The sequence below is a fragment of the Leuciscus leuciscus genome, assembly GCF_965113295.1.
Source record: "Leuciscus leuciscus genome assembly, chromosome: 2".
In the NCBI taxonomy this organism is placed as follows: domain Eukaryota; kingdom Metazoa; phylum Chordata; class Actinopteri; order Cypriniformes; family Leuciscidae; genus Leuciscus; species Leuciscus leuciscus.
The window spans coordinates 32,940,880-32,952,990 of NC_138726.1; the positions used below are offsets into that span (position 1 = coordinate 32,940,880).

At 42.7% G+C, this 12,111-nt stretch overlaps 1 protein-coding gene across 2 annotated transcripts; it reads right to left on the minus strand.

The window, feature by feature from the left end:
• Positions 1 to 45: 45 nt before the first annotated feature.
• rgs9bp (regulator of G protein signaling 9 binding protein) lies at positions 46 to 6,974 on the minus strand. Of its 2 annotated transcripts, XM_082162209.1 has the most exons (8): positions 6,770 to 6,968; positions 6,378 to 6,434; positions 6,091 to 6,153; positions 5,894 to 5,926; positions 5,151 to 5,212; positions 3,364 to 5,032; positions 1,565 to 1,871; positions 46 to 1,415 (listed from the first exon to the last, which is right to left on the minus strand). In XM_082162209.1, the coding sequence occupies exons 6-8, from the start codon at positions 3,451 to 3,453 to the stop codon at positions 1,048 to 1,050; spliced, it is 765 nt and encodes a 254-aa protein (XP_082018335.1). In that variant the 5' UTR covers positions 3,454 to 5,032; positions 5,151 to 5,212; positions 5,894 to 5,926; positions 6,091 to 6,153; positions 6,378 to 6,434; positions 6,770 to 6,968; the 3' UTR covers positions 46 to 1,047. The 2 variants fall into 2 exon arrangements, with proteins under 2 accessions (XP_082018335.1, XP_082018336.1); XM_082162210.1 differs by lacking the exon at positions 5,894 to 5,926 and having other exon boundaries at positions 6,770 to 6,974.
• Positions 6,975 to 12,111: the final 5,137 nt, after the last annotated feature.

The following is a 12,111-nucleotide window of genomic DNA, read 5'->3' on the forward strand; positions in this document are numbered from 1 at the left end:
TGATTTATTGTGATTTTACAAGCAATATGGAAAATGCGAGAGAGAAACTGTTGAGACGGACTCTGAATATCAGACTGAGTCTGACAACACATATACTGGAACTAACATTCAATTTTAAAAATCTAATTTATTAATATTTTTTACAAAATTAATATTCGTGAGACACTTGAAAGTGAGTACATTACAATGCATGATGGAAAACAGAAGGATTTTAAACAGTGTCTTAAAATGTCAAATGTCTTTGAAAAAGTGACTTTCAGTTTGAGGTAATTACAATATTTTCTGTAAACTTCTAAGTTACCTTTGCTTTATATTGATTAACCCCTAGGCCTACTTGTTTATAACTAATGACTGAGCATCATATGCTGACTAACATTTTAAAACAAACAATTCTATTGTTTCTGGCTGGTGTAACAGGTTTCTAAACATTTGATTCGAACTAAATCAATAATTAAATTCCACACAAAGATAAAGATATGTGCATAACGTATTAAAGCCAGATTATTTTAGTAATGTTTCAAGAGTAGGCTCCAGTACAAACTTGCCAAGTAATAGTTACAGGATTAGGTGTTGTGTCAGTGTTGATACTGTATTATAGTCAAAAACTAAAACAGAATAAGGTTCTGAAGGTATGGCATGATGAACCAGCCCAGGACTTGAGCTATATAAACAGGACTTGTGTTTACACACACCAAAACCTCAAAACAGAAGTCCTGAAAGTAGGATATAAAATCCGATTTTACCATTTTACTGCTTTCCCAAATTCCTATTCTGCATTGAAAGTTGACCCAAATTAATTCATCATGCTTTCTTTTGCTATAAATGATCATACACCCAAAATTAATGGCAAAGTTTTTGGACTTGTAAAACAGAACTCATAGGCTCTGTTGAGATAAACAGTAAGAAACTGTTAAATTGTTGATAGTAAGTACACAGACAGTTTCATTTTTAACATTGTGCTGTGCAGACTGTTGATGTTTGGCCGATCACAACTGAAGAGACCTCAGAAAAAGAAAAAAAAGCCTACACAAAACAAGAGATAAGACTTCAGACCAGGAACACCACACACACTGATAGCACCACGGCAAAGATCGCCACGCCGCTCAGCATCATTGCTGCGAACATCTGGCTACGACTGCAGAAGCTTTGAGCTGCCTCTTCGTCGATGGACAGCAGTGCTAGTGAGGCGCTGTCAGTGCTAACAGGGTCAGCGTACTGAGGACCCAGTGCCTCCACAGTCCAGCGCAGAACATTGACTTTCAGCTCCATGTCTTCCAGTGTGCGGTCCACCTGTGCGATCTCTTGCTCCAGCTGACTCTGCTCCTGACCCTCCACGCTGGACGTCTGGGTACCGTCACCTGCCTCCTGCAGGTCGGGCAGGCTCAAGGCCCGAGCCGCCACCTCTGTTGTCCCTCCTGTTTAAGCAATTACATGTTTATCAGACCAATAACGGGCTATGACGGTTACACTTCATATGTTTGAGGAATGTACAGAAGTTGCTTTTCTTCTATTCTTAAATAATTAGTAATCTGTTATGAAACTTCTTACAGTTATGCATGCCTACCCTGTATGCCTGTTTGCACCATGGTACTGTTATTGGCCAGGGAAAAGTGCTTGGCCATGGTGAAAACCTTGCACATGTCTGCATGTAGGAGCTCCAGACATGAGGAGAACGCTACCCACAACAGCTCTGTTTCCTTCCTTTCAGTCTCTGGTAATGTTTTATCCCTCAGTCGAGCTGTCAGGTGGTTTCGGCAGGACAGCGCTAGTGTCTGGGCTCGCTCTCGTGTTTGCCGAAGATCACGTCGTAGGCTGGAGTTGTCCATGCATCCACCGACACAGGAGGCTAAGTGTCGATAACATGCCACCACCTGAGTCAGATCAGATCAACTATGATGTTTTGAAATTTAACTTTAGTTTAATACATCTACCTTTGGCATTCTTCAATATCTAGACATGTTATCTTGTATTAATGATGCAATAAAGATATAAGATAAATAACTGTTTAAAAACGGAAAAGGTTTGATGGCACAATGGATTTCATACAGAATTACAGATCAATTATGTAACATCATCCAAACTGCTCTGAATTAGGGTATTTTATACATCAATAATATAATTATGATACAATACCTCAATGACCAGGTTCAGACAAAATAAATACCTACATCTCACAGTTCTTTAAAGCACATGGCAGGTTGCTTACTCGATTTATTTTTTTAACTAAGGAAAAGTCAATTGGGGCTCATATTGACCCCAAACACTGTAAGCCATTTTTTAAAAGTGTGATTCATATACAATCCTTTAACATCTTTAAATATATTTAATATAATTTATTCTGGTGATGCTGTGAAAGTTTTATAAGGTTACATAAATGTTCAGGTTATCAAACATCATTATAGATAGATTAGCATTAGTATGAGTGACAAACATTACTGATAATCTGCTTGTCATAAGACAGCTATTTCAGGATAAGCTTTGGAAACTTTTGGAATCTTGCTTTAGTTGCTGTCTATAGCCACTTGGATTTGAAAATATGTACAATGATTTGATCAGTTAAAATGCTGATCATCTTTAAGATGTACTATCTGCATGTCTGAAGGGAGCATTAGATTTACTTTATGTATTGATTCTTAAAGCAAGTAGATGAACAGAAGATGCTACCATTGCTGACAGCAGAATAGAGTAAAGAAAACAGGTAATTCTGCTGGGCTAGTAAGAGCATATATAGGAAAAAAGAAATGTGAAGTGTGCACACTGGATATAACAGCTCCAAACGACTATTTATTGAAAGCGCAACGTTTTGACCGTCAGGTCTTCATAGGCACAATGGTCAGAGTAATGACACATGCCTCCACTAGCTCAAACTGAAGATAATCAAGCAGTGGAGCGTGCATCATCCCTACTCACAGATAGTGCTTTTTCACCCTAAGGCTCGAGGAATACACCATCATAAGATACTTTCATGTTCAGCCTGAAAATAAGGAGAAATGAGGACAAGCACAGGCTTCGACATCTTCAATCCGAACCGCAAGAAGTTTGTCATCATGTCAACAAACAAATGATGGAAAATAAACCACAAATGATTGTCGACATATTTATCTCATTTATGCGCTCCCCTCATTCTTTCTTCTAATATTGTAGAACACTTATTAAGGGAAATATGTAAAAAAAAAAAAACATATATAAATAAATAAAAAGATTTATATATATTTATTCACCTTTCTTTCCTGTTAGGAAATAATAATGATTGATGCCCTGATTGTTAAAAACTCTTATCACCACAAAACTCAATGACAAGTATGGAGGTTTGTTTAGACGAATGATTCTAATCAGTTATTGGTTCATTTAATATCAACTCACCTTGATGAGGGAGTCCACCATTGCTTTTCCTTCTTGCAGTGGCTGTGCTGAAGTTCCATCATCAGCGACCTTGTTGTTGGACAGTGGCATTGGGTTTTGTTTTCTAAGGTAACAACGGTGAATCCCTGTTCTAAAAGTTAGCCTCTGCCTTCAAACTCAACAATGTGTATACACCCTTCGTCTTAGCTGGAGTAAACTACAGTCCATATTTGTGCTGACTGTCCTGTCTGACCCTGTGACCAAAGCTTAATATATCAGTGGTCATCCAACAAGGACACAAATCTAAGAAAGTAAAATAAAAATGTCAGGTTTCCAAAAAAGAATAGAAAAAACCGAGAGGCGTGGAGGATTGTGATGTCAAAATCGAGTGTGATAATCCGAATGACTGACCCCTTTGCACCGAGGCCGTGTGGTTAAGCTCATTATTTGCTGCTGAGAGGTGCGGAGATTCTGTGGCCTGGGAATACGTCACTACCTCCTCCTGGAGCCCCCTCTTTTTCTCCCATCACTCTCTCTTTCTTCCTTTCTTTTTCTCTGCGTGTGTGCCTGAATGACAGGCCAGGCCCTGAGGGGCAGGTTGTGGTCCAGTGTTTGCTGCAGTTCTTACAGCGGTTAACCAACACATCGCTTATTTGTTACAAATGTACAAAAAATAACTAAAATATTTAAAATTGAAAACTTTAATCCAAATAAATTTAAATGAATATAATGTATTTAAATAAAAAATGTATGCATGGACTAGTCAGGCAATTGGTCCTCTGTCTCAGGTCAAATTAGATTAGGGCCATGTTAAATTAATCCCTGAAATATATCTGCTGGATTGGTCTGGTTATCCCATCTTAACCATGACTGTACAGACCATACAGGTGCAAATCCTTTTTCGACTGTCATATATGGAATATAGTTTTGGACAATATAGGAATTCATTTGACAAATACAGACACAGGAATGTGAGAAGCAATAGGTCTATATTGAATATGCTGTAAAATGTATTTATAAACAGACTATTTGTTTTGATATTTCTCTATTTATAACATCTGGTCTTAGGGTTTAAATCTCTGAGAGATTATAAATCAGATTCTCTTGGCATTTAACATGGGTAATTTGGTAGTCTTGTTGGCTGTATTTTTCAGATTATTAAGAGCAAACAATCAGTAGATTATCAAAGTTTGATATTAAAATTAGAGTTGTAATGTCATGTTCAGTTTTAATCATGGAATAATTTACCCAGTGGACAGTTTAATTAAAATATATTTTTTACTTTAGAACCAAATAATGACAATTACACGTTTAATAAGCATACATAAGCATATATATCCTATACATTCAATCATTTGTTTTGCACGTACTGTAGAGCAGCATTGTAGTATTGTCTTTACGGTTATGAGTTAAATTTCTTTTTTTCTTGTCCATTTACACAAGTACGTTTTTTTTCTACCGTTGTTTTTCTACCAAGGTTGTTTACATTTATTCTGTCTTTTATTTGTAAAAATCAATTCAGCGCTTATACCTGTGAGGTCATAAATTGCAGTAAATTTTTTCCATGTATTGTTCCATTTGTGATATTCTATAATACAAAGGTAATTAGTTCAGCAAACATTATAGTGTCATCTCATAGCGGTTGATTGTTAAACTGGTTGTTTTCCAGTTTACATCACTTGTCTGTTATCTGAGGAGAAAAAGAGTTGAACAATTTAAAAACAACTTTTCACAAACAACATTCAAAAATCAATGCATTTTAATGTAGCTATTACATAATGCATTAGTAAGTATGAAACGTGGCATACCATTTAAGTATCTTGAGCTACCCTTGAGCTATGTCTTGTGTTTCGTTTTGTGGCCATTCATTCTGATGAAAAAAAAGTGAAGTCTTTACACATATGACTCATTCCAGAGTAATTCCACAATTACTGCATTTAACATGAACTGGCAGAACTGCATTAACAGAACGGAGACCCACGGTGACTCCCTTGTGACTCCATCTAGAGGCTGACAGACTGAGAGTCCTCTTTGTTTTATATATTTAAAAAAATGCTTGTTCAAAAAAAAAAGAAAAAAAAGAAAAGAAAAAAGCCCTCGCCCCCACTGTTAGTTCTCACAACAAACTACAAGCATGTGTAATCATAGTAATAGTTAGCCTTTTGTTACCATTTACTCATCCTCATGTCGTTTCAAACTCATATGCTGTTTTTTATTATTATTATTTTTTACAGTATGTGGAATGTGAGTGAGCTAATATGTAGCCTTCAAACTATCTCCTTTTATGTTCCATGTAAAAAATATTGGGTTGGGAATGACATGAGTTTTGAGTAAATTATGACAGTAGAAAGTCTACCTAATTTAATTAGAAAGATATGTCGCTAAGGAAAATAATTGGATTTAAGGAGAACTTTATATCCCAAGGCTTCAATTTAGAAAGATACAAAACTGTCTTGTGTAAAGGATAGATATATGAGTAATCTACATTTTCATTCATGAGAAATGAAGGCACTGCAAGTTTCGGCAAAAGGATCCTCTCCAAAAAACTTACGTTGGTTATATTTAAAGATGTATGGTTGGTCGCCTGTTATGGATGGAAATCAACACATACTGTATATTAAAAGTATGAAAAAGTATTGAAATTTATTCAGAAAGCCTTTAATACTCTATGTCTTACTGGTGAGATTTACAGTATAGTAGCATTGTTGCCTCAAATATAAGTCTGTTTAAAGCAAAAATGACACTTACCTGCTCATATTTACTTCCATTAACAATGACATTGCTTGAAGGACCTTGCACTTCAGAATCTTGCTGTGGATATGAATGAGGCAAGAAATGTGGTTTATTCTTTTAAACAGCAGCTGTGCTAGCATGTAGAATGTTAAAAGTTACGATTGTCTCCATCATAAATAATACAAAAGTAATGCATATTTTTGGGAATGATCATTCTTTTGTCATTTCACACTGCATTTAGGAATACTTGTTCTTAGACACAAAAGCGCTATTGCTTGCTTTAAATTAAGGCATCAACCAACCTTTTTATTGTAGGATAAAAATGTGAAGTCGTTCGGATTCCCATTCCCGTCTGATTTCTGTGTAAAATTATAGGATTATTAGTAGTATTAATAGTTAGTAGCCTACTAATAACAGTGATTAGAGGAAAAAAGAATATATGTATATAATAGATATACATTCTGATGGCATTTGATCCCATAACCTCAATAAAAGTTAGTCAAGATATAGACTAGTTGAACAGGCTAAATAATATATCTTACTGGTCAGTGACTATTTATTTTCATCATCAAATCATTTTAAATATACATAAATCTCAGAAAAGAAAGACATACACAACAGTAACTTTTTGAATAAATGCAAAAACTATGTTTTCAGGAGTGTCTGATTAATGGTATTAATATTTTTTACATACCTTCTTTGCTTCGAGTGTTACCAAACAGGCACACAGAACACAGATGTACACTTCTGTTTTCATTATCAGTGAGTTGGAGGTTTTGTAGCTGAAATGTCAGCTTTAGAGAAGTTTAGAAGGGTTTGTTTTATTTGTCAGACCTTGGGGTACTTTAACCAGGGACGAACAAGCTGACGGTCATTCAACTGCACAGCTTCCCAATCAAACTGCTTGAAGGCACAACAATCAGGGAAAGGGAGGAGGGGTTGCAGCATTACTGCTTGTTTAGGTTCAGTAAAAATTTTTTGACTCTCAAAATGTAAATACAAGAATTTACTTTCAAAACACCACCGAAATGCGTTTGCAGCTTTGAAATATGTGTGAATGTTCTAGTTCTCTTACGAGAGGTTCTCTCGTACTTGCGTAAGATATCTTACGCTAGGGGAAAACCTCTTTTCCTCGAGATATTGAAGCCAAAAATTATCCTTAATTTTGCAATAATGTAAAACGCATTGCAGCAGCATGCAGACATGGGCGAAACAGCTCGCGCGCCCATAGGCTGCTCTGCGGCAACTGCATCAGCCTATCGATAGAGGCCCCTCATGACGTCAGAACCAATGAGGGTGCTTCGCGCCCAATACGTCATGTCCTGCCGAAAGCGGGTGGGGCTAGGGCTATAAATACGGCCCCGAGAGGCTGGTTTGGTCAGTTTTTTATCTCTTCAGCGAGCTACGCTTCGCTGGATCCTGAGAGGAAGCCGCGCCGTCTGACTCAAGCACCCAGCGGGATTTATCTGCATCTGAAGCTGCCGGTCGACAACTCGCCGCCTTCAGTCGCCCGTTCCTGCTGACGCTTTCCGGCGTACATATCCTTTTCTCTGTTACTGTGTTTTGTGTATGTGTGTGTGTTCGCCCCGCGACACACACTCTCATTGCACTAAAAGAGCCGGGCGTCTTTTTCAAGACGCCCCTTTCCCCCCCAACCCGCAAAGCTCGCCGGTGCGCCCGCTTGCCTTGCCTGCTTGGAGGATGATACCTGCTCTCCCTCTGTTCGAGCCGCGCAAACCGCGCCGTTCACAGGGGATGTCAGGAGCGGACGGTCACGGGGCTAGCTTTCTCTCTCCCTCTGTTTGAGCCGCGCAAAATGCGCCGTTCACAGGGGAGGCTGGAAGCAGACGGTCGGGGTTAGTTTTTCTTTACGTACAAGAAAGCTACCCTGCCTCTGCGCCCCATTCACGCGTCAATCACCAGCGAAAGGAGAAAATAGTGTTTTAGTCCCGCCGAGGCTGGACTGACCTGAATTTTCTGACACATTTCTCAGTTCCCTGATCAGGCGACTGGAAATATAAATATTGCAGCGCCGGCAAGCAAACGCCGAAGAAAACATGTTGACGCTCTTAAATGCTCGTGCATCTGAAAGCCTTTGTGTTCCCCCCTGTGGCTCAGTGGCGGAATCTTTGGTTTTTCACACGAGAGACCGGTGTTCGAATCTCGGTCTAACGGCAGATTAATTATGCCTCCAATGCTTCGCTCTGTCAGTTCCCTGAAAGGCGACTGCAGATGTGCATTTTGCAGCCAGCGAGCGCGTTGTACAACCCGCTCGCCTGCACCCAAACACCGTTTCTATGGTTCCCGTGCGTCACTGGCGAAAGGAGAAAAGAGTGATAATGTCCCGCTGCGGCCGGGCCGAATTCTATTTCTCACACATTTCTCATTCCCCTCTGAAGTTCAGGCGACTGGAAATGTCATACTGCAGTGAGCGAGCCTGTTGTAATGCACGCACGCCTGCAAACAAACGCCAGCATGTTGACGCTCTCTGTTTCTATGGCAACTTCTCGCTCGTTCAGTTCCAGTAAATGCGACTGTTCCAGTGTATTCTGCAGTAAACAAGTCGGCGACAGAGCCCGCTTGCCTGCACACAAACGCCGCTTTACGGCTACCCAGATAAATCCCATAGAGTGTATTTTCTGGTGTTCCGGCCACGGCCGATGGTGTTATGAGTGTAGACAAAATGCCCACTGCCCAGTGCTCATTCCTACACAGAAACACAGGTTTCTCTGATAATACTCGCGCTATATAAATGCCTTTGTGTCTTCCCCTGTGGCCCAGTGGCAGATTCTCAGGTTTTCACGCGAGAGACCCGTGTTTGATCCCAGGTCTACCGGCAAAAAAAAAAAAAAAAAAATGTTGCCGTCAATGCTCGCTCTGTCAGTTCCCTGAAAAGGCGACTGCAGATGTGTATTTTGCAGCCAACGAGCGCGTTGTACAACCCGCTCGCCTGCACCCAAGCACCGTTTCTATGGTTTCCGTGCGTCACTACCTCCATTCTCACACATTTCTCTGGAAATGTCAATATTGCAGTGGACGAGCCTATTGTAATACACGCACACCTGCAAACAAACGCCAGCATGTTGACGCTCTCTGTTTCTATGGCAACTTCTCGCTCGTTCAGTTCAAGTAAATGCGACTGTTCCAGTGTATTCTGCAGTAAACAAGTCGGCGACACAGCCCGCTTGCCTGCACACAAACGCCGCTTTACGGCTACCCAGATAAATCCCATAGAGTGTATTTTCTGGTGTTCCGGCCACGGCCGATGGTGTTATGAGTGTAGACAAAATGCCCACTGCCCAGTGCTCATTCCTACACAGAAACACAGCCCGTCGCACAGGGCTCGCGCACATGAAATCGACCCAGATCGATTGCGCATTAAATGTGGTAAATGTGCCCACTGCCCAGTGCCCACAAACACTACGTTCTGCATGTCTCAAGGTTTCTGTAAAACGAAACCAACATGCATTCGCTCTGCTCAGGCAGACAATGCTTTCAGTGTTGTAAATGTGCCCGCTATCCCACGCCCACATTCACACATAGACATGACAGGTCTTACGGGACTCGCCCAGCCCTCCCCCTCTCGGTTGACCAAATGCAGTTAATGCAGTTCTGTTATCAGCGCGCCCCCTGCCTCAAATGTCATAAGCGCGACGCTTATGTTGCAGCACACTGAAGCCCCTCTGTCGCTGAGCGACCAGAGCGCGCTTCGCATTCAACCCCTAGCCATTCGTGCAAACGCATGGGCAAGGCTACCCGGGGTTTCGAAGTGGGTGCTAGACATTATAGAAAGAGGCTATTCGCTACAGTTCGGTCGACGCCCGCAACGCAAAGCGGCGCGAATCGATACTACGGTGAAAAGGAAGTAGCACACCTACTTCGGGCCGAAATAGCGAAGTTACTGAGCAAAGGGGCTATAGAACCCCTATCACAAGCTCAGAGCGAAGGGGGCATGTACAGCAGATATTTTCTGGTACCCAAAAAAGACGGGGGTCTCAGACCCATTTTAGATCTAAGACGACTAAACAAAGCACTTCTGAAACGACGGTTCAGAATGCTCACGACCAAGAAAATCCTCTCGCAAATTTGCCAAGGGGACTGGTTCATGTCGATAGATCTGAAAGACGCTTATTTTCAAATACAAATAGCGTCACGTCACAGGCGATTTTTGAGATTCGCCTTCGAGGGCCAGGCATATCAGTACACAGTCCTGCCCCTCAGGCTCCGAGGCATACGAGTGCTGAATTATTTGGACGATTGGCTGGTTCTAGCTCGATCACAGTCGGAGCTCATAGAACACAGGACCATATTACTCGATCACCTCGAGAATTTAGGTCTCGCAGTCAATTGGGCAAAGAGTTCACTGTCTCCCAGTCAGAAAATATCTTTTCTGGGCACAGATCTGGACTCGCTGTCTATGACAGCACAGCTGTCGCCGCAGCGCAGACTAAGTATTCAGCGCATGACAGAGATTTTTCGCCACAGCGCTTATTTAGTCCCGCTCAAAAAGCTTCAAAGGATGCTGGGTCTCATGGCTTCAGCATCCTCAGTGCTTCAGCTGGGTCTGCTTCGCATGCGCCCGCTGCAGTATTGGTTGAAAGCGCGCGCCGCGCAGAGCTTGGACCTCCGGTCTCGCGCGCCTCAAGGTCGATCAGAAATGCGTCGCAGCTCTGAAACCTTGGACAGTGACCGACTGGTACCGGTCAGGTGTAAGCCTGGGGACTTCCTCGAGTGTGAAGGTGGTGTCTACGGACGCCTCAACCTCGGGATGGGGAGCGCTGCTCGAGGGCAGACCGTTATTCGGCCAGTGGTTGGAACGGGAAAAGCTTCTGCATATAAACTGCCTGGAAATGATGGCAGTCGACAACGCGCTGAGGCGCTTTTGTCCCCAGATAAAAAGACACCACGTCTTGGTCCGTTCGGACAACATGTCAGTGGTGGCTTACATAAATCACCAAGGAGGTATCAGATCCAGAATCCTTCACAGGCTGACGGAACGCCTCCTGGTCTGGGCTCAGCACAATCTGCGCTCGCTCAGGGCAGCGCATGTGCCCGGCCATCTGAATGTGGGACCAGACAGACTGTCCAGAAACAATCTGCCAGCAGGAGAATGGTCTTTACATCCACAGACAGTCAAAATGCTATGGAGGACATTTGGCAGAGCGAAAATAGACCTATTTGCGTCTCAAGAGAACGCTCATTGTCAGGAATTCTTCTCCAAGAGCAGGGATGCGCTGGCTCACGTCTGGCCCCGCTGCCCGCTCTATGCGTTTCCCCCTGTCACGCTCCTACCCCAGGTGTTAGAGCGAATCAGGGAGAGCGGATGCCCAGTGCTACTCGTCGCCCCATTTTGGACAAACCAAGTCTGGTTTCCAGTCCTGATGCAGCTGACAAGTACCGCCCCGTGGCCGATACCGGTGAGGAGGGATCTCCTCTCTCAGGCAAACGGCTCGATCTGGCATCCTCACCCGGAGCTTTGGTCCCTACATGTGTGGGCCATCAACGGGTACCCGTTAACCTCCCAGCGGGAGTGTTAAACACGATCACAAAGGCTAGAGCTCCATCTACGAGGCGGCTCTATTCCTCAAAATGGTCTGTGTTTACTAGCTGGTGCACAGCGAGTGGCACTTCACCCTCACGCTGTGGAGTGCCAGAGGTTCTCTCCTTTTTACAAGAGCTTCTGGATAAGGGCAGAACCCCATCCACGCTCAAAGTTTATGTGGCGGCCATAGCAGCGTTCGCTGAACCACCGCTTGGCCAGTCATTAGGAAGGAACGATCTGGTCATCCGCTTCCTTGGAGGAGCTAAGAGGCTGAATCCTCCCAGACCACCCTCAGTTCCCGTTTGGGACCTTTCCACGGTTCTGGAAGCCATGAAAGGTGCCCCATTCGAGCCAATACAGTCAATAGACCTGAAACTCTTGTCTTTCAAAACAGTGTTTCTTCTGGCTCTCGCTTCAGTGAAGCGCATAGGGGATTTGCAAGCGCTCTCAGTGAGCGCGACGTGTATGGAGTTTGGACCGAATGACTCGAGAGT

Coding starts and splice junctions, on each gene's coding strand:
- rgs9bp (XM_082162210.1), bottom strand. CDS start 3,453: ATGCCACTGTCCAACAACAAGGTCGCTGATGATGGAACTTCAGCACAG. Junction 1,872..3,363: donor TGGTGGACTCCCTCATCAAG/GTGAGTTGATAT, acceptor GATCTGACTCAG/GTGGTGGCATGTTATCGACA. Junction 1,416..1,564: donor GGTGCAAACAGGCATACAGG/GTAGGCATGCAT, acceptor TTGCTTAAACAG/GAGGGACAACAGAGGTGGCG.